The sequence below is a fragment of the Miscanthus floridulus genome, chromosome 1 (assembly GCF_019320115.1).
Source record: "Miscanthus floridulus cultivar M001 chromosome 1, ASM1932011v1, whole genome shotgun sequence".
NCBI lineage: Eukaryota > Viridiplantae > Streptophyta > Magnoliopsida > Poales > Poaceae > Miscanthus > Miscanthus floridulus.
This window is the reverse complement of record NC_089580.1, coordinates 7775837-7801377: the sequence shown is the minus strand read 5'-3', so window position 1 is coordinate 7801377 and position 25541 is coordinate 7775837. Positions and strand designations below refer to the sequence as shown.

At 47.4% G+C, this 25541-nt stretch overlaps 2 protein-coding genes and 2 non-coding genes across 4 annotated transcripts; 2 read left to right on the top strand and 2 right to left on the bottom strand.

Moving 5' to 3' along the window:
* On the top strand, positions 1 to 89 carry LOC136512051 (small nucleolar RNA Z195/SNORD33/SNORD32 family). The gene has a single exon (XR_010772969.1). It is a non-coding gene; the product is annotated as a small nucleolar RNA Z195/SNORD33/SNORD32 family (small nucleolar RNA).
* A 240-nt stretch (positions 90 to 329) lies between these two features.
* Positions 330 to 472, top strand: LOC136512344 (small nucleolar RNA F1/F2/snoR5a). Its single transcript, XR_010773061.1, has one exon. It is a non-coding gene; the product is annotated as a small nucleolar RNA F1/F2/snoR5a (small nucleolar RNA).
* Positions 473 to 10365: 9893 nt separating this feature from the next.
* On the bottom strand, positions 10366 to 13446 carry LOC136451685 (fe(2+) transport protein 2-like). Its single transcript, XM_066452375.1, has 4 exons — positions 13390 to 13446; positions 11566 to 12222; positions 10964 to 11450; positions 10366 to 10817 (listed from the first exon to the last, which is right to left on the bottom strand). The coding sequence occupies exons 1-4, from the start codon at positions 13444 to 13446 to the stop codon at positions 10720 to 10722; spliced, it is 1299 nt and encodes a 432-aa protein (XP_066308472.1). The 3' UTR covers positions 10366 to 10719.
* Positions 13447 to 22874: 9428 nt separating this feature from the next.
* LOC136451680 (uncharacterized) lies at positions 22875 to 23375 on the bottom strand. The gene has a single exon (XM_066452369.1). The coding sequence runs from the start codon at positions 23373 to 23375 to the stop codon at positions 22875 to 22877; it is 501 nt and encodes a 166-aa protein (XP_066308466.1).
* Positions 23376 to 25541: the final 2166 nt, after the last annotated feature.

Genomic DNA, 25541 nt, shown 5'->3' with positions numbered 1-25541 from the left:
GGGCGAAGTGAGGAATCTCAATCCATAAACCATCCTCTGCATCACCAGATGATGATTGCCAAATTACATGCACTACCATCTGATCTCCCCAATCTCTTTTTCGGTTCCGAACGTTTTGGCTGGATCTGGATCTTTCTTCGTTTGCTGGAGCAATCGGTGATGAAGTCGTATAATTGTGCTGAGATAATCGGTGATTATCGCACAACAAAAATCACCATCTTTCGGCTGAGAGATTGCGCCCTTGCTTGCTCGTCTTTGGTTTTTCTGCCGTGTGGGTGTTTCATGGAAGTTCTTTTGACTGAATTGAGTGAAACCAAGTGAAATGAAACGCATGCCATGTGGTATCTGATGCCTGGTCTCGTTTCCATGGCCTGGCGTCTCGTAAGAGTGGCAGACAGAGATGGGCGGGTTCTTTGCGACACTGGCTGCTCTTCAACCATGAGCTTCCTGTTACTATTCCCCCGCGACATTTGTTTGGCATATCTGTCGACTATTTTTCATTTTTTATACACTAAAATCCATGAGCTGAGTCTGAATTCGCACTTGCAATTGGATATACCATTCTTTGACATTAAGAGAGATCGAAATAAGTGAACTGCTCAAGATTACTATACCGGCATGCACCTAACAAAAGTCAATTCAGATTTGCATGAATCTGAACATGAACACGTCCAGGGCCTTCAACTGGTCAATACAGCAGATACAGGATGGCCTCGCAATAACGAAACGCTGCGGACTGGGCTGTTTGGATCGAAGCTTCCCAGGCAGCGATCAGCACCGGCGCTTTCAGGCCTGGAGGCCAAGCAAACACGCCCTCAAGCCAAATGACATGTTTATCTGATGCCACGTCCTCATTTTAATCCATGAGGATGAGCTAATCTGATGCCACGTCTTGTTTCATTTTATTCCATGAGGATGAGCTTTCTATTTGGCCCCATTATGCGTAGCACTGAAATAATCCAAATTGGAAGAAAATAACGTTGGGTCCTTTGTTAATTGTTAGAGAATAATCACATCCAAACATTAACATAAAGATATTGAAAGTGAAATGTTTAATTCCTAAATAGTAGGTGTTTGTAACTAAATAAAGGCTAAAATGGCTACCGCATTTCAAACACCATTTTGCCAAGAAAAAACCGATGCATGGAAAAGTTTTACTAGTTTCCTAAGTGAACCGCTGTCCAAAATGTAACAGTTGATCAATAACCTCGTTGCCCCAACAATATCAGCGATGCATTTAAAATGAGCATCAATCAAGAAATGAAGCTCCGACAGCAGTATAAGATAATAATATTTATTAGAACGCATATCCATTATCGTAGGTGAGCAGCTTAAATAATATAGCTGCCGTTTATGTTCGTATATTATTACAAAAAGAAAGTTACTCCATACAACATAATTTTCGACTGACAATTTTGAATATTAATTATTTCAGAATTTTTCTATTTATCTATATGCTTATTATTATCTTAATTTGTGATTCTTTCAGGTTTTAATAATAAAACATGAACCCGTGATCAACTACACCCTCTGTTCCAAATTGTAAGCCACTTTGAATATTTTTTTATATACATCTATTTTGCTCTCTCTACAACTAAAACATTTATAAACCATTCGTTCACAGGGCGCGCGACCACTCGCATGCTTCCCCAGCGCGCTCGCTACCTCCGCGCAAGCTGGACCCGAACAACTGTTTCCCTCCAAATGCCATAGAAAATGCCACTGGACCCGGACGCCCGCTCGCACCAATCAAGCTCAATCCCCTCTAATCAGGCACCATCTCCTCCCACGATCCCGCCATCCCGCTCTAAAAGCACGCTTCCTCACGGGAACGCGCGCGCAGCTGCCTCCAACTCTCCCACGCCGCCGCTCGCCCATGCCTCCTCCTTGCCTTGAAGCCGCTCGGGTGCACTAGCACCGTCGTCCTTGCCCCGCGCTCGCCAATCCCCGATCCGCTCGCCGAGAAGACCGTTCCGCCGCCTCGCCGAGAAGGAGAAGGACCAACACGTGTCGACCTCACTGTTTGCGCCCACGGCGTTGTCCACGCCCCGATCCGACGACGGCTCTCCCTCCCTACTGCGAAGCAACGCCCACAACCGGACGACGCCTCGACGCAGCCGGGCCGCTGCCTCAACGCCACCGGATGCACGGCCGCCGGACGTGGCACCACCTCCACGCCGCCGGAAACTTAGGTTTTCCCTCCCTCCCTAATCCATCTCCACCCACCAAGTCGATTAGGATTCATGAATGCAGCAGCATGTGTGCCAATTTTAGGTGAGTTCAGCCCTTAGCAGCCTGGGAACGGGAACATGATCCACGTTCCCATTCCCATGTTCCACATTTCGGGAACATAGGAAACGCGAATGTTCTCGTTCCCACGTTATAAAATGATACCCCAAGTTCCCGTTCCTGTTCTAGGAATAGGGACGGGAACGGGAACATGGCTGCTAAGGTTTAGCCTCGATCCCACCTCCTGTCGACCTAGGCTGCACACAACCGTGTCGGCTTTGGTGTGCTGTTTGAGCTTCATTCTGGCACCAGCCACAACGATGGGTTACTCTCTCCTTGCATGGTGACCCAGCACCGTCCATCGGCTTGGTGAAGTGAACAGGCACCATGTCACCTATCACTACTATAGATTGAGATACCATTATCACCATTTTCTTTGCCGTAGCGATAGAAGCGACGGTGTTATACTTCCACCATCGGTTGGACCGATAGCAAGGCCTCCTAAGGAAGGAAACCGATAGTTGGAACTTCTACGACCACCCATGGGTTAACAATAGATGCGGTAGTGGTATTTTCTCCATCGTATGGAAAGCCAAGCCGACTGGGTAAGGAGTTATGGCCATCGGCCCTACACGACTATTTGGTGCACCGGCGGTAGTAAATTTAGCGTGAGTTACTTCCCAACTACTACGCACAACATAGTTGTATCACTGTTACTTCCACTTCTCCATCTTCAAGATTGGCGCATTGTTCCTCTCTCGCAATTTGTGTGAACCATTGCACGCCTCACGCCACGCCGCCGCTAGATCCAAAGGCAAGGGTAATGCTTTCGTACTTCACTGATTGATCTTTGTCGGATTATTTTCCTCTTTAGTGATCTCATTAGTAAGGAAGCTCTCATCCCACTGCACATTGATGATCGTAGGCTCTTCAAAATGGAGGAGGCCTCCAACAACTGGAACGCACTAGCCAGCCTCACAGAGGATGTCGTTCTCGAGATCCTCTACCACCTCCTTGCTCGCTCCTTGTTCTGCTAGAAATGTGTCTGTTGCTCCTAGAACTGCCTCATATCCGACAACCATAAGGTGCTGCCCTAGACTGTGGTCGCTTCTTCTATGACGGCGTGAATGGCAAGCAAAACTTCACTAGCGTCACCGATGAACGCCCTGACTTGTCCTTCTTGCCCTTCCCCATTGATAGTGTAGCTGTCTTAGATTGCTGCAATGGCCTCGTCCTATGCTTGTTGAGGCTGCTAGATCCGCGGTTAGGGCATGCGGAATCGAAACCATGGAGAGCTTTCATTGGAGCATGGGCCCTGGTGCCAGTGGATCTTCCAGAGCTTTTACTAGAGCAAGGGCCCGAGCATCATCTGGATTGCATTCGTGAGCCATATGTGGGAATAGATATCCTCGTTGCTCTACTTCTCCTCCTCCTTCCATTGCTCCTAGGGGTATGGGTTACCCCCCATACTCGTAAGGTCTTTGTTATTGTACATTTGGTAGTATCATTGAATTTATTAATAAAGAGTTCCTTTAACGACCTTATTGTTGAATGTTTGACTCAGTTCTAGTTTATTTCGTACTTAATCTAACATTTTCTAGTTATAGTCGGGTAGAACGAGTGACGATTTACATGTGCGCAATTAGATCAAATGATACTGGTTTTTGTAGTAAGTAACGAGGGTACATGTGCTAGGGTATTTGGGCACGATCTAGTTTATGTGCGGAGGCGATACTCCTTCGCCGGGATGCCGATGACAACGCCCGCGTCGCCGCCTAGTGGTCGAAGGAAAATAGCCGTCGCTTCGACACCCTCAACCAGGCAGCAGTCGCTACCGTCCACGTGGTGGCGCCTACGGGGGCGACAGTGGAGTAGCGTCTCTGCGCCTTGCGTGGAACATCTCTGTGTTTACTGTTTGAACTTTGAACATCTCTATGTTTACTGTTGCCTGGAACGTTCCATTTGTGCGCCTTTTACATGTATGACACGGTCGTCGTAGGCGCTAACATCTTGGTAGGACCCATTCACCACCGTCGGTAGCCTTCACCGCCACCTGCAGATGGTCTGGATGGTAACACTTTCATCAATTTCCAAGCCCGCGCGTGAGTCCCGCGAGTTTTTACAAAGTTGTGCACAATTTTCATTCCTGCGTCTGGTACTGTTGCTTACAAAGCATGCTCCCCACCCTGTGTCTTTCTCCTTGCCCATAGTTTTTGTTCCTCATCGTCGCTCCTGCTCCCCAGTGCTGAACTATGTGGCCGCCCTTACTCGGCGAGGTGCAAGCCAGCACTCATTGTCGACAAGCAAGTACCACGTGTCGGTACACCTCACCAGAAGGGCCCACACAGATCCACCGATGAACAGGCTGGTACTCATCACCGCCGTGCCACTCCAGCTCTATCCCGCAAGATCCGAAGGCAATGGTAATGCTTTCGCACTTCCCTCCATGTTTCTTAGATTTTTATTCCCCTCTTCACTCATATGAGTACGAAGCAAGCTTCCATCTATTTACTAAGGAGCACATGATCTAATCTCCGCAGGTGCACCATCTCTGATTCAGGCGACAACGCCACCGCTTCCATCGCTGACCCTGCTCCACTAGATCCTAGTCAAGATGGAGGAGGAGGCCCCCAATAAGAGGAATGAAGTGGTCGTCCTCACAGACCATGTCTTGGTCCTCATCCTCCGCCGCCTCACCATTCGCTCCTTGTGCAGCTGCAAGTGTGTCTGTCGCTCCTAGAACCACCTCATCTCTGAATCCGAGTACTATAAAGAGCTGCCCTAGATTATCGCCGAATTCTTCTATCGCAGCTGGAAAGGCAAACGTAAGTTCACCAGCATCACTGGTGAACACCCCTCCTTGACCTTCTTGCTTTTCCCCATTCGGGATGTTGTGATCTCAGATTGCTGCTATGGGCTCATCCTCTGCTGGTGCGTTGGTTTTCGCTATGTTGTTTGCAATTCGGTGACTAACAAATGATGGTTAGTGCCAGGTAACAACCGTTCTTTTGGTTCAGCTCGCTTGGGGTTTGATCCGATAGTATCCTCGCACTTTCATGCAATTGAATATGGGAAGAAGAGGGCGGGTGAGTCCGTAGATGTGAGCATCTACTCATTTAAGAGTGCAGCATAGATGTTTAAGGAATCTAAATGGGGCGAGGGTGTTGTATGCACATATTCAACAAGTGTGTTTCTTAATGGTTTTATGCACTGGCTAGAGTTGTCCTAGATAGTTGCTATTGATATTTAGGGAAAGACATGGAGGAAAATTCATAGGCCATGTGGTGAAGCAATCTCCATCTATGAAGCTTAGGGTTAGTTGTGTTTATGTACTACTAGTATGTTCAGGAAGTCTCAGCTTTCATTCTAGATCCTAAAAGACTATGGTACTGATAACTGGACATTGAAGCATACGGTGACCATGCTGGAGATATTTGGACAGAACAATATTCAATTTCGTTAGGATGTTTGCGATGCAGACTACAGAGTGATTGCAGTTCACCTTGAATGGAATTTAATTTTCCTTGTTGGCGAGGACAGAACACTGATCGCATATGACATGAACCGTAGAAAATTTCTTATCCTCCCTGCCCAAGTCATGTGGTATCCTAGACCTACCTGGAGGATATGTTCGGAGGGACCTCACTATCTTCTTTATGTTCCCTTGTCCATGGAATCAATAGGACAACAGTAAAGTTGCATATGCTATTTTTTCTTGTTACAACATGTCTTTCTTTAGGTAGGGACTTGTTTTGATTCTATATATAGTCCAATTTTAGATTGGTAACTAAAGCAATTGTATTTTGAATATTATTAATGCTGCTACTTTATGCAGGTTGTGGAGTCTGATTGCTTTTGAACAATTTTCTTGCAATGGCTAAAGGAGAAAGAAGATAGGTTTCATAGTGCATTGGCTACCAAGCTAAAGAAAGTTGTGCCTTGCAAGCAGGAGTGGCAATCTGAAGGAGCAGAGCACATCTACCTCATTTTCGTTATGTAAGTCTGTAGGGAGCAGAGCCTTTATTCTCCTATCTATGTACCGCTTGTGTTAATTCTTGAGTTGACACAATTGTTATGTTAGTGTCACTTGTTATTATAAAAAATACTCTTCGTTGTGGACATGATGAATGGTGTGTAATGATTATATCTGTATGGTGTGCGTTCAATAAGTTATTAAGGCCCAACTGAATTAGTAAATAAATTATGAAAACCGGATGCAATTCTGTCATTGTCGGATGTTAGGGCCATTAGCTGTTTTGTCATCACCGCCGTACCACTCACCGTTGGCGAAGCAGATGGCCATCACTGCCGCTATTCATCTCATGTGGCAGGGGTCAATAGTGTATCATCACCGAATCGCTTAGTAACCCGACACCGACTAAAGGATCTTCACAAACGGATTGTACTGCAACTACCTATGACTAGACAGTTCATATGTTGAAGCGACGGTGATGTCCACCTCGACATAGATGTGTTGGCCGCCAAAGCGACGGTGAACACGCACTGCACACAATCGGGTCGTTGTGCAAGGCGACTGTGATGTTTACCTCTATAGACGTCTCGATAGTCGAAGGGACAACGAACCTGCACCGTAGACAGTCGAGTCGAAGTACAAAGCGACGGTGCTGGTGACCACTACACTGGTGGTTGATGTGCCCACACGACGATGATGATAGCCTCCACATAGGCGGATCATTTGCCAGTGCGGCGGTGTTAGTGTATACCCACACAGCCGGGTCATGCTCCAATGCGACAGAAGTAAGGACCTTATCATGGATGGATCATAAGGCAACACTGTGGTATAGTGTACACCATAGTCGGTCTCAGACCATCACCGTTGGCAGCTTACTACCGAGGCCGAAATTGCACTGCGATTGGGGTTACGACGTGGCTGTGAAAGGTCTAAATGTAGTAGTGTCTGGTCCTTGGCCCTTAAGTGTTCAAGGAAATCCTTATGAGTTTAATTTGGTTAGCAGCTTTGTCCTGTGTGCCTCTGTCATGTGGCATTTGACTTAAATTGCCGCATAGAGTGCATAGCTTTAGCCTTGGAGCAAATCCAACATTGTTATTATGTTAAACATGTTTTCGTACGTTCCAACGTGTAGATGTCTGGATTCTCTCATGATCACATTTTTAAAATTTGAGTGAAATGATCACCTTTCTTACATGGACTAGGTAGTGCCCAGCCACACCATGCACTGGCTAATCATTATTTTTGCTCTAAATTTTTCTGCACCTATTTTGTGGGACTTAATAGATAGTCTGACCTAACTCTGCAATAATGGCTGAGTTGGTGATGTCACAAACGTCACTACACATAGTATTAGTAGTTTATCTAGGTTTACAATTCTGTCTACATATAACTTATGATTTGCATTTGTTGTGTGTGTATCTGGAGGTTTAATTCCCTTAAGTTTAAATATATTGATGTATTTTTTTACCCAAATTAGTTACTGATATCACACGGCATATAGGGTACTCTCATGCAAAGCTGTTTGTTGGTTTAACCAACAAGAATGAGAGGGCGAAGGAGAGAAGAAGAGAGAGCCAAGGATAGTAGTAGGGAGAGGGCCAAGTGAGTGACTAGCTCTATGTCCCTCTCCACTAGGGGCTACACATGAGCCCTAAATGTTATTTTGCAAGCCCCAAGCTACATAATTAGGCCCTAACGACTATATTCAAGAAGCAACAAAAATAGAAGCTCCTACATTGCGAACATCATATTAAAAAAAACAAGCCGCCAACTTGAGGGTGGGATGGGGGATTATAAAAACAACTCCAACAATAGAACAATATAGCACAAAATTCCTACCATGGCTGCAAAACAAAAAAAACTCTGCATTGTTGATATATAAAAAAGCAAGCTACTAACTATGGGCCAAAATAACAACAAAACAACATAGCATAAAATACATGTCATGGCCTTAACATGATAAGGAAGCAACAAAAACACAACTTCTGTATTGCAAACATATAAAAGAAGCATAGGGGGCAAATTATAAAGAATAATAAAATTTAATAAACAACATAACAAAACCTAAAAAAGAAAATAAAAACCGAAACAACAAAAAAACAATAATCCTTAAAAATAATCCCACAACACAATAACAAAACAAAGTTATAACCCTTAAAGTGCAAACCTAAATCACACATCTTTGAACTGGGATGGCAAACATAGTAACAACACTTGAGAAGGTACCCCACACCACAACAAGATGACAATTGAAGGGCAAAACATAGTCGTAACCCTTGAAGTAAACATAAAGCACAAAAGGCTTTCAACTGGGTGGTAGACATAGTAACAACACATAAAAATAATCCCACAACTACCCAACTAAATGGAAAACATTATTGAACCCTAAATAAAATAACCTGATCACCCTTAAATAAGAACCTTGATAAACCCAAAACATAGAACACTAATTAACACTAAATACAAGGGCATTAATCACCCATAAATACAAAATCCTGTCATACCAACCTTTCTTGTATATAAATACTTAAAACTAGGGAAAATAAAATCTAGAGTACAAAACCCCAAGCCCCTAAAATTAAAAAAAAACTAAATACAAATGAATAGTAAATTTTAAATACAAACACATAATTTATTTTATATGTAATAAGGCGGAGGACAACAAATAAGAAAAAGAAAACCACCATTACCCAAATTGGAAATTAACAAGACTAAAATAGAAAACATTTATGCAACCCTAGTTATTTTTTTTGAATTTGGGTCAATTCATTTCAGACTTGCAGATAAATCGTCAGCCACAATTACCGTCATGTTCATTTGGGCTGGTTTGGCTTATAAGCCATGACTGAAAGTACTGTTGGCTGGTTTGGTGTGAGAGAAAAATATTGTTCGTTGGCTAATAAGCCATGGCTTATAAGTCAGATACGAGCAAACGAACAGATTGTACATGTAAAACACTAAATACAATTAACTTTTAAGTTACCACATGGCTTTATTAGGTAATAAAGCCTTTTGAATTTCTGCCACGTTTCTTGAACAGATTAGTAGTCAGCAACATGATATATGCTAGTAGTACCATTTTTGGGAAAAGGTCAAAAAAAACATTTGCAAGTTTGTCCTCTAATCACAGTGGAACTCAGGTCACTTCACAAGCTTCCTGATGCTTAAAAACACGCCTCAGTCTCACCACCTAAGAATCCACGCGCTGCCCTCCTCGTGATGCCGCTTCTGCCCTCCCCTGTCATGTCAGCTGAGTTCCGCACTGGCTAGTGTAGTTCAAAAAGTTTTCTCAAAAAGTGTTATAGTAGCCAACACATCAAATCTTACGATACGTGCATGGAGTATTAAATGTAGACGAAAAAAACTAATTGTACAGTTTGGTTGAAAATCGCGAGACGAACGTTTTGAGCCTAATTAGTCCATAATTGAATACTAATTGCCAAATAAAAACGAAAGTGCTATAGTAGCTAAATTTCCAAATTTCAACCAACTAAACTGAGCCTAAGAAAACAGAACAAATCAACATCCGGATGGGCTTCACGATGTGACGCGCACCAAACAACCAAAGGCCTTGTTTAGACCAACTCCGAATTCCGAGTTTTTTTACCCTCTCTTCATTACATCAATTTTTGGACGCATGTATGGAGCATTAAATGTAGGTAAAAAAAATAACTAATTACACAGTTTGGTTGTAAATCACGAGACGAATCTTTTGAGCCTAGTTAGTCCATGATCGGACAAAGTTTGTCAAATACAAACGAAACGTGCTACAGTATCCAGATTACAAAAATTTAGAATCTAAACCAGGCCAAAGATACATAGGATGGCTGAAAATTCGTGTGCCCAAAGCCAACAGAGCAACCGCTTGACATTTAGGGGGTTTATCTGGTAGGTACTAAATTTAGTAGCTTTTAGTTATTTTAATAGCTTTTTAACTAAACACTATGATTAAAAGCTACTAAAAGAGTTTTAGTTCTCTCTAATAACTCTGGAGTTACTAAAAGTGACTAAACCATTTAGTAGCTACTAAAGTTTAGTAGCTCGAACCAAATACCCTCTTAGATTTCCCCTTATTGACATGTTGAGCAACCGAACACTAAACCGTTTAGTAGCTACTAAAGTTTAGTAGCTCGAACCAAACACCCCCTTAGATTTCCCCTTATTGACATGTTGAGCAACCGAACATGTGATGCGAGTGGCAGCAAACACATAATATACGGGCAGCTGAACCTGATTGATTGGGCCTTTTTTCCGCCGAGCATCTCCAAAAATTCTCTAAACATCTTTTCTAATCCTTGTTTTTAGAAATATTAGAAAAAAAATTCTTCTCCAATAACTCATAACCCATCCTCCTAATTTTTTAGCAATCAGTAAAAATTCCCCCAAAGCACAGCCAACCGTAGGTGGTGGCACCGACCGCATGACGCAGGCCATGCAACTCCCACCGTCGCTCGAGCTCGACCTATTCCACCGCGCGACGGCCGCGGGCACGGGCGGCGGCGCCGTATGCTTCCCTTTCAACAGCTACGGGCCGCTGCGGATCCTGCTCGCCGGCGCGTTCGTCGCGGCTCCCAGCTCTCGTGTACTCTTGTTCTCAGGTAGAAGATGACCGTATCTAGGAAAATGTCATTGAATGATTGGAACATGCTTTTGAAATATGATTTTTAAAATAAATTATTAGAAATTTTTGGAGATGAACTTGTTTATTCCTCATAATATTTTTTTAGAAGTTAGAAAAAACCATGTTTTTAGGAAAAATACTCTCGGAGCTCACGAAGGCCGGACACATCACGCCCACATGGCCATGACGGACATGCCGCCGGCGCCGAGGAGCACGGCCAGGAAGGAGACCATCTGGAGCCTGACGCTGCTCTGCAGCTTGGGCCTCATGAAGTCCGCGCCAAGGAGGCCGACGAGCGCCATGTAGTGGAGCAGCCCCGCCGAGGCCTCGTTGAGAAGCTAGCCCAACGACGATCAGCGCCGTCGGGCTGGTGTCACTATACACCTTGGTGAGCGCCAGCCCCAGCGCGATCCCGAACGGCGTCGTCGTGGCGAAGAAGAAGACCAGCCCTGACTTCATCCTGGCGCCGTACTCGGTCTGCAAGATGCAGCCGCCGAGGCCCATGCCCTCGAAGAGCTGGTGGAAGCAGAGCGCCGCCACGAGGGGACGGATCGTGCACACGTTCTGCGACGCGCCCATGCCGAGGCCGATCACCACCGAGTGCACCACGATGCCCATCTCCAGGACCTGCGCACCCAGGGCGACGCGAAGATCAACAACGATGAACGGAGCTTCAAAAATCAAAACGTACGATGCAGTACAGAAACTTATATTAGTGTATGCAACTAGATGGATCGATTACCTGAGCAATGACACGGTTCCTGCTCAGCTGCACCTTGCCGGCCTCCACGTCCTCCTCCACCTTGTCCTCGGCCTCCGGCCTCGCCTCACTCATCTCTAGATGCCCGTGCCCGTGACAGTGCACCTGCGGAGGGCAGCTGTCATGGCCATGGCGCGCGACCGAAGCCCTTCCCTTGCCCCTGTCGCCCCGGCTGTGGAACGAGAGCATGATCGAGTCCACCATGAGCGTGACCAAGGCGGCGAGCATCGCGACAAACCCCGTGAACGGGAACTCCGCCCAGGGCCTCCGGGGCAGGCAGGGCGAGTCGAGGTCGTTGAAGGAGTCCGGCAGCACGTGCACGTAGCCGGTGCCGAGGATGACCCCCGACGTGAAGGCCTTGACGACGACGAAGGCGTTGCCGCCGGGGCGGAGCGCCGGCACAGAGCGGGAGAAGAGCGGCAGGCACACGCCGATAACGCTGGCGAGGAGGATCGACGCGATGGCGATCAGCTTCAGGCGCAGCGCGTTGGCGACGCTGTGGCATTTGCCCCCGACGGCCGGACCACCGCATGCGCCGCCATCGGCGGGCGGTGCTTGAGGCTCCTCCGGACCACCGCATGCGCCCGGCTCTTGTGTGTGCCCGTCGGGGTGAAGAGACCTTTTCTCCTTCCTCCTATTCTAATCTACTGCTGTACAACGGATTATCAACATTCCATCCCGCTAACGAGAAAACGGCCTGTAGCGAGGTTCGCGGGGAGCGAAGGTCGTCGGTACTGTTGCAGGTCTTCTCGCCCGCTCTACAGCTCGCGCATGCAAGCGCATGGGCCGCGAACTCGGCTCCGCTCGCTGGGATGCCCATGGGCCGGCCCGCTCTGCAGCTCGAACTCCGCTCTGCTCGTTGGGATGCACATGGGCCGGCTCGCTCCGCAGCTGGCGCATGGGCAGCGAACTCCGATCCGTTCGCTGGGGTCCTCATCACGTGAATGCAGGGAGAAGACGTCAAACACTGTGGGCTGCTGCTGGTGGATCAAAGCTAAGCTTAAAACTCCGGAGCTGTTTCGGCTGATCATTTCTGCGGCTGATAAGTAGGTTGAAGCTTATTTGTTCTGAGAGTGAGAGCAAACTGAAGCGAACAGGGCGTCAGTTTGGTGCTAGAATTTGTCAGAGCACACCCTGTCAACTTGTTGCTAAAAAACGGTGAGCTGGCAGTTACTGATGTCAATTTGATCCTAGGAACTATTATCCTTCAGTACTTCCTGTCGATATTCGGTAACGCAGGGGCCCCACGCATGGCAGTGTCGGAGCGGAGGTGACGCATGGGCCACCAGCATGGTAATCAACATCCACCAATTCTTAATCTTGCTCGTAGAACAAGGAGTTTTCAGAAATTTTGTATGCCACTAGATGTCTGGGTTTAGTGAGTCATAAACATCTCTATTTTAGTCTCTGAAAATAACCGCAAAGTCCCACTCAGCATCATCATGCTAGCTGGCTAGCTGCTGTTATTGTTCACTTCGTTTTTAAGTTTCGGTGAATTTCTCCATTATGTGTTTTGTTCACAGGGCTTTTACAATGCTTCTTTGTGCCAGGCAGAACGATAAACAGATGAACAAGCAAACAGTTTTAAATGTGAAATGGACCTGCAAGCTATTTTTTAAGGCCAGATTTTCCTTTTGCAATCTCATTTCTCAAACTGCAACACAATTTTTTTAGACGATTTTTTGGCTGAGCACATGGGGAACCATGGAATTATCTTGCAAAAATGTGCATGCATAAACTAGCTTTGCGGTTTCTGATATCAGCAAGGAACTGAACACTGCACTTTGGACAAGTATCTGCACATACGCCGTGGACCAATGGTCTGTAGAGTTCAGTGTCGGCGACCTTTTCAGCACCCTTCATGGTAATTCCCTATTTTGATATCTCTGATTTCGTTGGTTCCGTTATCCTGTGCTCTTCTATAGTTGTACCTCTCTCTGCCTAAAGTCTTTTCTGATCAACGATGAATGTGTTGAGGTGCAGAACTTGAATGCAAACATTACAGGTTGCTCAAAGTTTGCATGGCATTAGGCAGTAGGGACCAGTATTCCAAAAAAAAAAAAACCCAGTTTCTACATTCCACTCAAGTCATCTGGCATGTCAGTTTGGATGACATAAGTATTAAGCAACAACAAATGGGTGATGTAAGCCATCAACAAACATGTGTCAGGTGTTTTCTTGCTATTATTTGCTTTGCTCTTAATACAGAGCTGGGGTGTTGCTGTGCTGATGGGTGTGTAACAAAGATGCTGAATCCAAGACTTATCCAATGAAGCTCCTGAATGAGGGGACCCTAAAAGGAACCTTTGTGTGGCACCAGCAAAAATGGAAAACTTGTGTGAAGACATCATTCAGTAAAATGCAGCATCAGAAGTCAACAGAAATTTACATTTGGTTGATGCGGTGAAATCTGCATGTCACTTCAGGATTATTTCCTCATGAAAAGAAATATATAGATTTTGTTGAAATTTAATAGGAAGTCACTGTTAAGTTTAAATCTGAACAAGCACCATTAATCGGATAACATACTGGTTCATTGTCATTTTTGAGAAACATGGAGCTCTCCATCTCTTTGGATGGAAAACCTGGTCCTTAGGTTTCTCACAGGCTTGCACAGTTGTACTTGTTCTTTATACCTACATTTTTCTCATCTGTTAGGTGCTATTATTTCTTGAGTAGTAAAAACTTTCCTATTTCTTACTTGCAAAACCTCTAGGCTTTGGTGATGTCTTTTCGTAACTTGTGATCTGTCTACCTTTCATAGAGGAAGTTGGCAGTTGCTCATGACCATGTGCCAGTTAACTCTGGTGTCAAACAAATGAATGAGGATTCGAACAATGTGGACAAAGACACTATTGAAAGCAAGGTTGAATCTAAGCAAATTGCTCAAGATATATATTTTTTTAAACGAGTTTTAAACTCTGCTTTAAAGAAAGCAAGCGATTGCTCAAGATATATAGCAGACCAAAATAAGGTCAGACTCCAAAACCTTACCTTTCATATCAATTTACTCGTTATAATTTGTCAAGGGCAAAGGTAAGGAAGAAGATGCTCAGGTTTTTACCCTTGATGAATGGGAGAAGTGGAAAGCCACTGGTTCGAAGCCCACTGCAGAAAGCTATGTGCATGACACTAGAGGAGATGAGGAGTTGGCAAGGCAACAGCAGGAACGACTAGAACTAGAGGATATGCCGAGGGCGAGGAATGGGCAGAGGAAGATTTTAACTAGCGACAAAGTTGTAGGTTTATAGGTTTGTTGTGTGTTCATTGTAGTCCACTAGTTGTAGGGGCAAAAATGGCCAGCCCTCACAATATCTTGTTTGGGTGATAGTACACACACACGTTCATATATACGTTATCATGATATTATTCTTTTTATATTATTTTCTTACCTAGTGGTCTAAAAAACTCATTCCCACCCCTACATGTATATGATTTGTCTATATTTATACTATTATAAAACATATCAAGCCATTTAAGTCTAAGAAAAAACATTCCACTTCTCACTACAAACAACTTCTTGTACTATTTATACCCACTCACACATATGACATATGGCCCTATCACCTGAGATCGACACTAGGCCTTAACACAACAGCCCTCAACTACTCTGACTCCTCATGTATGACACTAATTAGCGTCAAGCTATCGATGCAACAGGAGGTGAAGTCGACAAATGACTTGGTAACTTTTTGTATTGCCAAACCAGCACATTGGTGGAAGGAAAACCCGAAAAGACCAGAGAATTTTGCACAGTCACGCACCATGCATCCAAAAGAATCACGCCAGCGCTCTCTAGTTCTCTAAGCTTGTCTCTTCGATCTTTATCTTTTTGCTCAAAGAACAAATAAAACCTCTTGTTTTTCCACATCGTAATTTTCTTCTATTTCTTTATTCATATAGAACTTTCTTGTCATTTCTTGTTTTTGGTCTCATATAATCAAGGAAGGGTATAAACTAAAATCCAGTCAAATTTCACCTATAAAAGAAAGACTACTATTCCTTAGTAATGTATAGGAAGAAGGGATATGTAAGCGTCATAGTACCTCTAAATCGTAGATCAGGGGATAAAGTTCTTACTTAGATGGGGAACTGTTGATGTACCTCGCCCCTAGGGCAATTGCGGCCGTGGTGCCGCAACGACGTAGCCTCTGTTTCGTAACAGCGTAGGCGTGGTGGTGGCGTTGCAGAAGCGACGGTGAGGTCGGTGGCGGCTTCTCGTCGTTGGCAGCATGCTCTCCTTTGATCGGATTAGGGTTTCTCTTGGGAGCAGGTTATGGCAGCTCAGGTCAACCTCGTAGATAGAGTCCCTGCCCCCACCTCCCTTTATAGTGCTGTGCAACGGGGCCCACCAACCATGAAGCGGTTGGGCGCCCTCGATCAGCGCGCTGATCCAAGGGCCCAATTGGCCGAACTTAACTTACTTACTTTATTGTCGATAGAATATCGTCGACAGTCCTCCGAGGGGTATCCCACGAAGGTAGATTGATCGGCAGAGGAGCGTGAGATCAAGAACAAGAAGGCAACAGAGACACGAGTTAGACAGGTCCAGGCCGTCAGTATGACGTAATACCCTACTCCTGTGGTCTGTTGGTTTGTATTAGCTATCGTATGATATGCCATGATTTTAGAGGGGGTCCCTGCCCGCCTTATATAGTCCGGGAGGCAGGGTTACAAGTCAGTTAGATCTGAGAGATAACCGGAAAGTAATAACTGATTACAGGAATCTTGGGATTATGCATATCCTAACAGATCTCGTAATATCTTTGGGATATATTCCCGATGTCTTGCGGAAGGCGCCGAGCAGAGTCGTGCCCCGCAAGGCTTCTTCTTGTGGGCTAGGCCACCCCTAGGGGTGCAGCCCATGTGGTCTGCCATGGGTATCCGGGGTCGTACACCCACAGCTAGTCCCCGAGCACCTTGTACCCGTTGTGCAACGTCGTCTTGAGCTCGTCCGAGTAGGTGCGAATAACGCCGAGCAGTCAAGCTCATGGTCCAACCACCATGCTGAACTGCCGAGCAGCATGAACCGTCGCCGAGCAGTGTGAACCGTTGCCGAGCAGCATGACCTGTCACCGAGCAGCGTGACCTGTCGCCGAGCAGCGTGGCCTATCGCCGAGCAGTGTGACCTAAGTATGGCTTGCCATAAGGGTATAAGGAGCTCAAGTTCAGAATCAAAAATTCCTCCACAGTGGACCAAGTGTGCCCACTTAGAGTCCGAACAAAGTTGTAGGAGTCAATCTTCCTCTATAGGCATGTAGTCTTCTAGAAAAAATCCCGCACACTCACCGCGAGGTGAAGTGTGCCCACTTAGTCCCCGAGCCTAACAGCAGATGATGTAGTCATGTGGTGCCAGGGTCAGAAACTAGAAGAATAGTAGAAAACCAGCTGAGCAGGCAGCCAGTCCCCAGGCTTGGCCCAAAAAGAGACAAAGCACATTCACCGCAAGGTGAAGTGTGCCCACTTAGTTCCCGAGCCTGACAGTGGGTGACGCAGTTACGTGGTGCCAGGGTCAGAAATAGAAAAAACAATCAAAGACCAACGGAGCAGGCCGCCAGTCCCCAAGCTATAGGTGGAGTCATCGGAGAAATCGAACCGTGGAGAAAAAACGGGAGTAACGGCTGTACAGTGTTAGTTACTGAGCCTCAATAAATGGCGGAGAAGTCGACGATATTTTGGCGAGCAACTGATGGCAGCGATAAATGAGCGACATGGGCTGCGGTTGCGCAGAAGCCCAGGTAACGGCCCATATGCCGTATCGGAGAAATTGGAGCGGCGCAGATCACGGGAATGGTTCCCAAAAAAACCCTTGAATGCGGAACGGTGGAGAAAATCCTATATAATAGTGCCGCCGCAGACCCCGTTCCCACCTTTTCCACTTCATCTTCCTCCTCATCTCTCGCGTCGCCGAATCCGCAACCACATTTGCCTCCGCCGCCAAACCCTAACCAGATATGAGAGATGGTGCCGAAGAGAGGAGCTGCGAAATCGAAGAAGACGAGTCCTAAGAAGGCGGACGCCGTGGCCCGATGCGACGAGGAGTGGGTGGCGTCACAAACAGGAGAAGCTGAGCTGAACCGATTGGTGGAAGCCGGCGTTCTCCCCGACCGTGCTACCGCCGGATGGTGGCCAGCCCTCGGTGAGTCCTTTCCCACGCCTCATACTGACGAAGCAGTGGTATTCGAAGACTATTTCTGGCGTGGGTTAGGGTTTCTTGTTCACCCATTTCTGAGGGATCTGTTGGAGCTCTGGGGGGTTACTCTGTGCAATCTCCACCCCAATACCATTTTGCACATCTCAATCTTCATCCACTTTTGTGAGGCATACCTCGGAATCCTACCCCATTTCAATCTTTTCCGTCACCTATTCTGGCTGAAGAAGAGAGGCGGCACTGGTTCCAAGGTGGTCGGCGGGGTGTATCTCCAGCTTTGGGATGGAATGACGAGTGAATACCTTACCGTACCGCTGAACACGTCGCTGAAGGGGTGGAACACTAGATGGTTCTACATGAAACAAAGCCACCCAGCGGTTCGTTGTAACGCCGACCACATCCCAGAAAGCCAGAGGAGTTGGTCGGAGCTGCCGAGCAACGACGACATGGAGCAAGTGAATGAACTCCTCGGCTTGATAAAGGGTGTAAAGACCAATGGTGGATTGGTGGCGGCAAGTTTCATAGTGCGCCGCATACAGCCCTGTAAAGAGAGGGCGCACCCAGGCTTTGAATTCAAAGGGGAGACCGACGGTACCCGAGAGAGGCCAGAATACTGTCCAGGAACGACGTCGAAGAGCGGACTGCCGAGCTATTCGCTCTGCTAGCCTCCTTCAGGTTGTCAGGGTACACAAAGCCCTTCAATTGCAAGAATCTGCCTCCTCAGGTGAATATCCCGACTATGTGTTTCTGAGAAGTTTTTTTTGACATGTTGTCATTTGCCGAGCAATAAACTGATCCTACTCATGTGAAGATCCATTCACAGGACAGGGGAGTGTATTTCTCGGGTGTGCCAAGAAACGATTGGCCACCGTCAGTGGATGTACGACGACTAGTTCAACCTGAAGAAAGCTCTGTTGTCGTCTCCTTGGAGTCCGGAGGTATGGATACTGGTCGGACGGAGAGTCCTCCCCGATGTTAGCAAAAATCCAGGGGAAGAGGCCGGCGGCAGATGAGCCGGCCCAAAAAAAAGAGAAAAACAGCGGCTACCGCTCCCCGCAAACCAGGTGGTATCTCACTTGATGATGATCAGACCAATCGAACACAAAGGATCGCGGTGTTCGATTGGTCTGACGACGATGAGATTATCGCAAACCCTCCCCCGAGCACGAAAAATCCTCCACGCAGCCCACATGCAGAGGAACAAACCGGGGTAGGCGAAGAAATCCATGAAGCTCCGACAAGGAGAGTCCCCGAGCAACAAGCAGAGGGAATTTCCGCACAGCAGACGACGAAAGTCCACGCGAGGCGGACAATGGAAGTCCCCGAGCAACAAACGGAAGCAGACCTAGAGCAGCAGGCGGAACCGAGGCTGACCGAGGAAGAGCTGAGAATTCCCCCGTCGAACACAGAAGTCAACCCCGCGGCTACACCCGGAGGCTCAGGCCAGCACCGCCGGTTCAAGAAATTGAACCGTCAGACCAAACCGTGAGTGTCCTTGTGCTGACGTTACTTTGCTGTATTTTCCTTACTTCTGTTGTGACTGAATAACTGATTTGATACAGTGCAAGGCGAACAACAGATCCAGCCCCGCCAGCTCAGACTGAGCAGCAACCAGAAACTGGCCCTAGAGCAGTGGAGATACCAGTAGACCACATCCTGGAGTCCCCGAGTGCTCAAGAGCACGCGGGAGAGCCAATTGCTACCCCTAGTGGGCTTGATGGCGGCGAGCAACTGCCTACAACGGTGAACGAGTCAGTGACAGCACCTTTGACAATGGTAGAATCCGGAGCAGAAAAGCTTTCGACGCCGAAGGAGCAGACGACAGTCCCCGATGCTTCGGAGGGCATGGTCGGACCTGCTATCCGACCACCGAGCCCCCAGGTGGTGTCCCCGGCTACAACAGAGGAGGACAAGGTGGAGGAGATCGTGCGTGACGAACCTCGACCCCAAGCAGTTTGGATCCTCCGAAAGTGCGGCGATGAAATAGTGATTGTCGAAGAGGAGGACACCACCAAGGAGTTCAGGAGACTGGAGACTGCCCTTACCGGTGTGATGAAACAAATCAAGGTGAATACTTCGTCTGGAAAGGTCCGGGTTGTTTATTGGAATTGGTTAACGATATTGTCATCGTGCATTTTGCAGGAAATATCTCGTGTTGCCGAGCAACGTCGCCAGCTGATAAAGAGAATGGAGCCCCTTGCTGAGGAGAACGAAAAACTCAAAGAGGCTAGGAACCTCTCGGAGAAGAATATCTAGAGAGCCCATCGCGAATGAGACCTTGTGGAGTCGAACGCGTGGGACCTAGAATACCAGAAGGGGGTCCTGACCAAAAAGCTGGCGGCTATGTCCGAGCAGATGTGGAGCCAGTTCGAGCAGCTGGCCGCTGTCTCCGACCAACTAAAAAGTGCTTCCAAGCACCTAGAGAGGAAAACCGAACAGCTCGATAGTGTATCCAAACAGAAAGCAGGTACGGTACATCAACGAATGTAGTTTTGTATTACCGAACAGCAGCAGTTTTGTTGACAACTATTGTGTTTATAGAGCAAGACGTTGAGCTTGGCCAGATGTGCCAGGTCATCGATCAACTTCGCTAGGAGAAGGCAAAGGAAGCAGAGTGGGCGAACAAACTTGCTGAGGAGCTGAAAGGTGAATTCCTCCTTGTCGGAATTACTGTTGAAGTAGCTTCCTTATATAATGGATCATTGTAACGATTGCAGGCTATTGTCATAAAGCCAAAGCACAGTTCGACGTGCTAGTGCAGGAGGCCAAGGTCCAAAAGGAGAACTTCGACGCTGTAATCGCCGCAATTAAGCCAGTGCTTGCCTGTGTCGACCTAGAACCGGCCGCTCAGCACGACGGTAGGCGGCAATGTCCCGACACCATAATCTAGAGGTGCAAGGCAGCATGGGAGAACTTCAAGACCTTCTACCATGATGCCATTACGACCATCACTACCCATGTCCTCGCAGTTGTTCAGTCCCATTACCCGACCATCGACCTTCAGTCGATAGGGGGTGGGTTCGCCGAAGGACTGGACGACACGAGGACACAGTAGCTGGAGGACGAAGTGGAGGACGCAGCAAAGATGTTGGCCGGCGATATAGACCTGTTTGGTGAGACGGATGGTAACGGCGAAGCTCAGTAATCTGCTCATAGATTATCATATGTAAAAGCTCGATAGTGTAATTAGAACGCGTGAAAGCGCAAGAAACAATTATTCATCGAATAAATGTTATAAGGTGCATGTATATGCAATATATGCAGTTTGCTTGTAGTTCGGCAAAAAAATCTTCGCAGTTTCAATCCTGACGCGATTATGCATAGTTCAAATAACGTCTGAACAGTTGGTTTGCTACTGATCCTTATGGCCTTGGCCAGCCCATAGTCCATAACGTCGAGCGCGGAGCCCGTGCATGTGTAGGAGTAACAGACGTGACCCAGGAACCGCAGCCGACCACCCATGACGCAGAGCGCAGAGCCCGTGGCACGTGTAGGAAAAAATTGGGACTGGGTCTTTTCCATAAAAAACAGTGCGGAACGTGTGCTGCTCGGTAGTTGTTATACAAACTTGGAGATAAAGGCAGCATAAGCGGCGTCCGAGCAATGTATTCTATGTTGAACTCTCGGCCTTGGCTGACCCATAGTCCATAATGTCGAGCACAGAGCCCATAGACATGTAGGACAAATAGGTGTGACCAAGGGACCACAGCCGACCACCCATAACGCAGAGCGTGGAGCCCGTAGCACGTGTAGGGAGAGATCGGAGACTGGGTCGTCTCCAAAGAGAACAGAAAAGAAAGGATGTTGCTCTCCGATCAAGAAAAATGTTTGGCGATTTAGAGAAAACATGCTCGGCGATTTGGAGAATCCTGTTTAGCGATTGTGGAGAAATCGTGTTCGGTGATTTGGAGAAATCGTGTTCGGCGATTTTGGAGAAATCGTGTTCGGCGATTTTGGAGAAATCGTGTTCGGCGATTTGGAGAAATGTGGTCGGCGCAGTTACGGCGATTACGTATTGGAGTTCATCATGAAGTAGCATAGAGCTCGGCGACCACAAGTGGGTGTTAAACCACAATAGAGACAAAACGGAGACAAGTTATGGAGACCAAAACTTTACTAAATATAAAATTGTAGAGTACATATCTAGAGTGTTTCAAGGATAGAAACGTATAAGGTGTTCGATGTGCCACGAGTTGGGAACATCGACTCCTTTGAAGTCACTTAGGTGATAAGAACCTAGTCGAGTAACCTCTTTGACGACATAAGGCCCTTCCCAAGGGGAAGAGAGCTTGTGCAACCCGTCAGTTTTTTGTTTTCTGCGGAGAACGAGATCGCTGACAGCAAATGAACGACCTTTGACATTTTGGTTATAGTACCTCCGCAAGCCTTCCAGATATTTAGCTATACGGATGCAAGTGATTAGGCGTTCTTCCTCGGCCCTGTCGACGTCCTCAGACCAAACAGCCTCGGCCTGCTCTTCATTATAGTTTTCCACTCTAGGTGCTCAGAAAGTAACATCTGCTGGTAGTATGGCTTCTGAGCCGTAGACCAAAAAGTATGGAGTCACGTCGGTGCTGCGACTAGCTTGAGTATGCAGTCCCTAGACTATAGCTGGAAGCTCCTTGAGCCATCTGCCTAGGTGCTTTTCTTCTTTTTGATACAGGCGCTTTTTGAGGGCATCAAGGATCATACTGTTTGCCCGTTCGACCTGGCTGTTGGCTCTTGGATGGGCAACGGAGACATATTTGACGGAGATGCAATGGTCTTCGCAGAAGTCCCAGAAGTGATGGCCAGTAAACGTAGTTCCAAGATTGGTGATGATGCTGTTTGGTAGACCAAATCTGTGGATGATATCTTCGAAGAGCTCAACTACCTTCTTTGCAGTAGCCGAGACGAGCGGTTTATATTCAATTCACTTGGAGAACTTGTCAATGGCGACTTATATGTACCGAAAACCACCTGGTGCTGGCTTGAAAGGCCCGATCATGTCCAGTCCCCAACATGCGAAGGGCCAGGAAGCTAGGATGGTTTGCAGCTCTTGCGCCGGCACGTGTATTTGCTTAGCGAAGAATTGGCACCCTTCACAACGTCGGACAAGGTCTTCTGCATCAGTGATGGCTGTGGGCTAATAAAAACCAGCTCAGAAAGCCTTGCCGACCAGTGTTCTCGAGGCAGCATGGTTGCCGCAAGAACTAGAGTGAATTTCAAGAAGTAGCTGTACTCCCTCCTCTTGGGTGATGCATTTCTGCAGTATCCCTTCCTTGGCACTTTTCCTCATCAAGCTACCATTCACCAGCACGTAAAGCTTGCTTCGACAAACTAGGCGTTCAGTTTCAGTCTTGTCTGCGGGTACCTTGGCGCTGGTGAGGTACTTGATGAATTGCTCCCTCCAATCGATCACCGGCGAAGGTACCGCAAGTACCAACTGCTCGGCAGGGGGAACCTCTTCGACTTCCTTATCTTCTTTGATGGATGGCACCGGGAGATCTTGAATGAACACCCCCGGTGGGATCGCGACGCGAGAAGAACCCAGCTTGGATAAGTGGTCGGCGAGTTGATTTTGGTCACGTACCACGTGGTGATACGCGATGTCGTAGAATTTCCCTTCAAGCTTTCTGATTTCAGTGCAGTAAGCATCCATCTTCTCGCTGGAACAGGACCAGTCCTTGTTGAGCTGGTTGATAACCAGCATGGAGTCCCCGTACACCATGAGGCATTTGATGCTGAGCTCGATAGCTATACGAAGACCATGGAGACATGCTTCGTATTCCATGGCGTTGTTGGAGGCCGGGAAGTGTATCCGGAGAACATAACGTAGCTTATCCTTGGTCGGCATAATGAACAGAATGCCCGCACCAGCACCATTGATGTTAAGGGCACCGTCGAAGTACATCACCTAGTGTTCGGGGCAAGCAGCGGCGATGGGCTCTTGGATCTCGGTCCATTCAGCGACGAAGTCAGCAAGCGCCTGTGACTTAATGGTAGGTCTGCTTCTGAATTCGATGGAATATGTGCCGAGCTCAATAGCCCATTTAATGATGCGGCCATTGGCCTCTTTGTTGCAGAGAATGTCCCCCAGAGGGAACTCAGTGACCACGACGATCTTGTAGTATTCGAAGTAGTGTCAGAGTTTGCGCGACGTAATAAGAATGGCGTATAACAACTTTTGTACCTGAGGATAACGAGTTTTGGGCTCATTAAGTACCTCGCTGATGAAGTAAACCAGACATTGTACTTTATAAGCATGCCCGGCCTCTTCGCGTTCGACGACAATAGCTGTGCTCACGACGCGAGAAGTGGCGGCGATGTATATTTGTCTCATCTAGTCTTGGCGCTGTCATGATCGGCGGCTTTGTTAAGAACAACTTGAGCTGCTCGAAAGCTGAGTCTGCCTCCTCTGACTAGGAAAAGCACTCGGAGGCCTTGAGGAGCTTGAAGAAAGGTAACCCTTTTTCGCCAAGGCATGATATGAAGCGACTTAAAGCAGCCATGCAACCTGTAAGCTTTTGTAGATCCATGACGCATGTTGGCCGTTTCATATTGGTGATGGCGGAGACCTTGTCAGGATTAGGCTCGATGCCTCGAGCACTGATGATGTAACCTAGCAGTATACCGGATGGAACTCCAAAGACGCACTTTGAAGGGTTCAGCTTCCATCGGTACTTATTCAGGTTGGCGAAGGTTTCTTCGAGGTCGGCGATAAGGTTGTCGGTTGTTTTGGTCTTGACGACCACGTCATCGATGTAGGCTTCGATGTTGTGGCCGATCTGTTGGTCGAGGCACGTCTGGATGGCCCTTTGATAGGTAGCCCCAACGTTCTTGAGTCCGAAGGACAGTTGTAGCAGTATGCACCGAAAGGCGTAATGAACGACGTCTTGATCTGGTCTTCTTCCTTGAGGGAGATCTGATGATAGCCAGAGTAACAGTCGAGGAAGGAGAGTAGTTCATAGCCGGCGGTAGAGTCTACAACCTCGTCTATCTGAGGCAAGCCGAAGGGGTCTTTAGGGCAGTGTTTGTTAAGATCAGTATAATCAACGCACATTCTCCATTCTTTATTCTTTTTTCGAACGAGAACAGGGTTTGCTAACCAATCTGGATGATACACTTCTTTTATAAACCCAGCAGCTAAGAGCCATTTTATTTCTACCCTAATAGCCTCCTTCTTGTCTGGCATGAATCGGTGGAGTTTCTGCTTGATCGGTTTGGCAGTCGGCGAGACATTCAAGGAGTGCTCGGTCTTCTCCTGTGGTACCCCCGGCATGTCTATAGGTTTCCAAGCAAACACATCGGTGTTGGCATGTAGGAAGGAGACGAGCGTGCTTTCCTATTTGGGGTCAAGGTGAGCCCCTATCTTTATGGTCTTGGAGACATCATCGAGGCCGAGGCTGACCTCCTTGATTTCCTTGGACTTGGTGGAGGCGCGGGGAAGCTCTAGCTCTAGAATCTCCATGTCATTGGCAGGCGTTGTCTTGGCTTCGGTGACCACGCTGGCCATCTGGATGGAGAGGTCGGTGGCTTCGGCGAGAGCGAGACTCTCTGTCTCGCAGGCGTAGGCAACGGAGAGGTTGGCCCGCAGAGCTAGGACTCCTACAGGTGAAGGCATCTTCAACACTAGATACGCGTAGTGCGGTACAACCATGAACTTGGCTAGAGCTGGCCAGCCAAGTATGGCGTGGTAGGCGGTGTCGAAGTCGGCGACGTAGAAGTTGATCTGCTCGACGCGGTAGTTACTTACCGTGTCGAATTGTACTAGTAGGGTGATCTCTCCAAGTGGTCTGGATGCCCTTCTAGGTACCACACCCTAGAA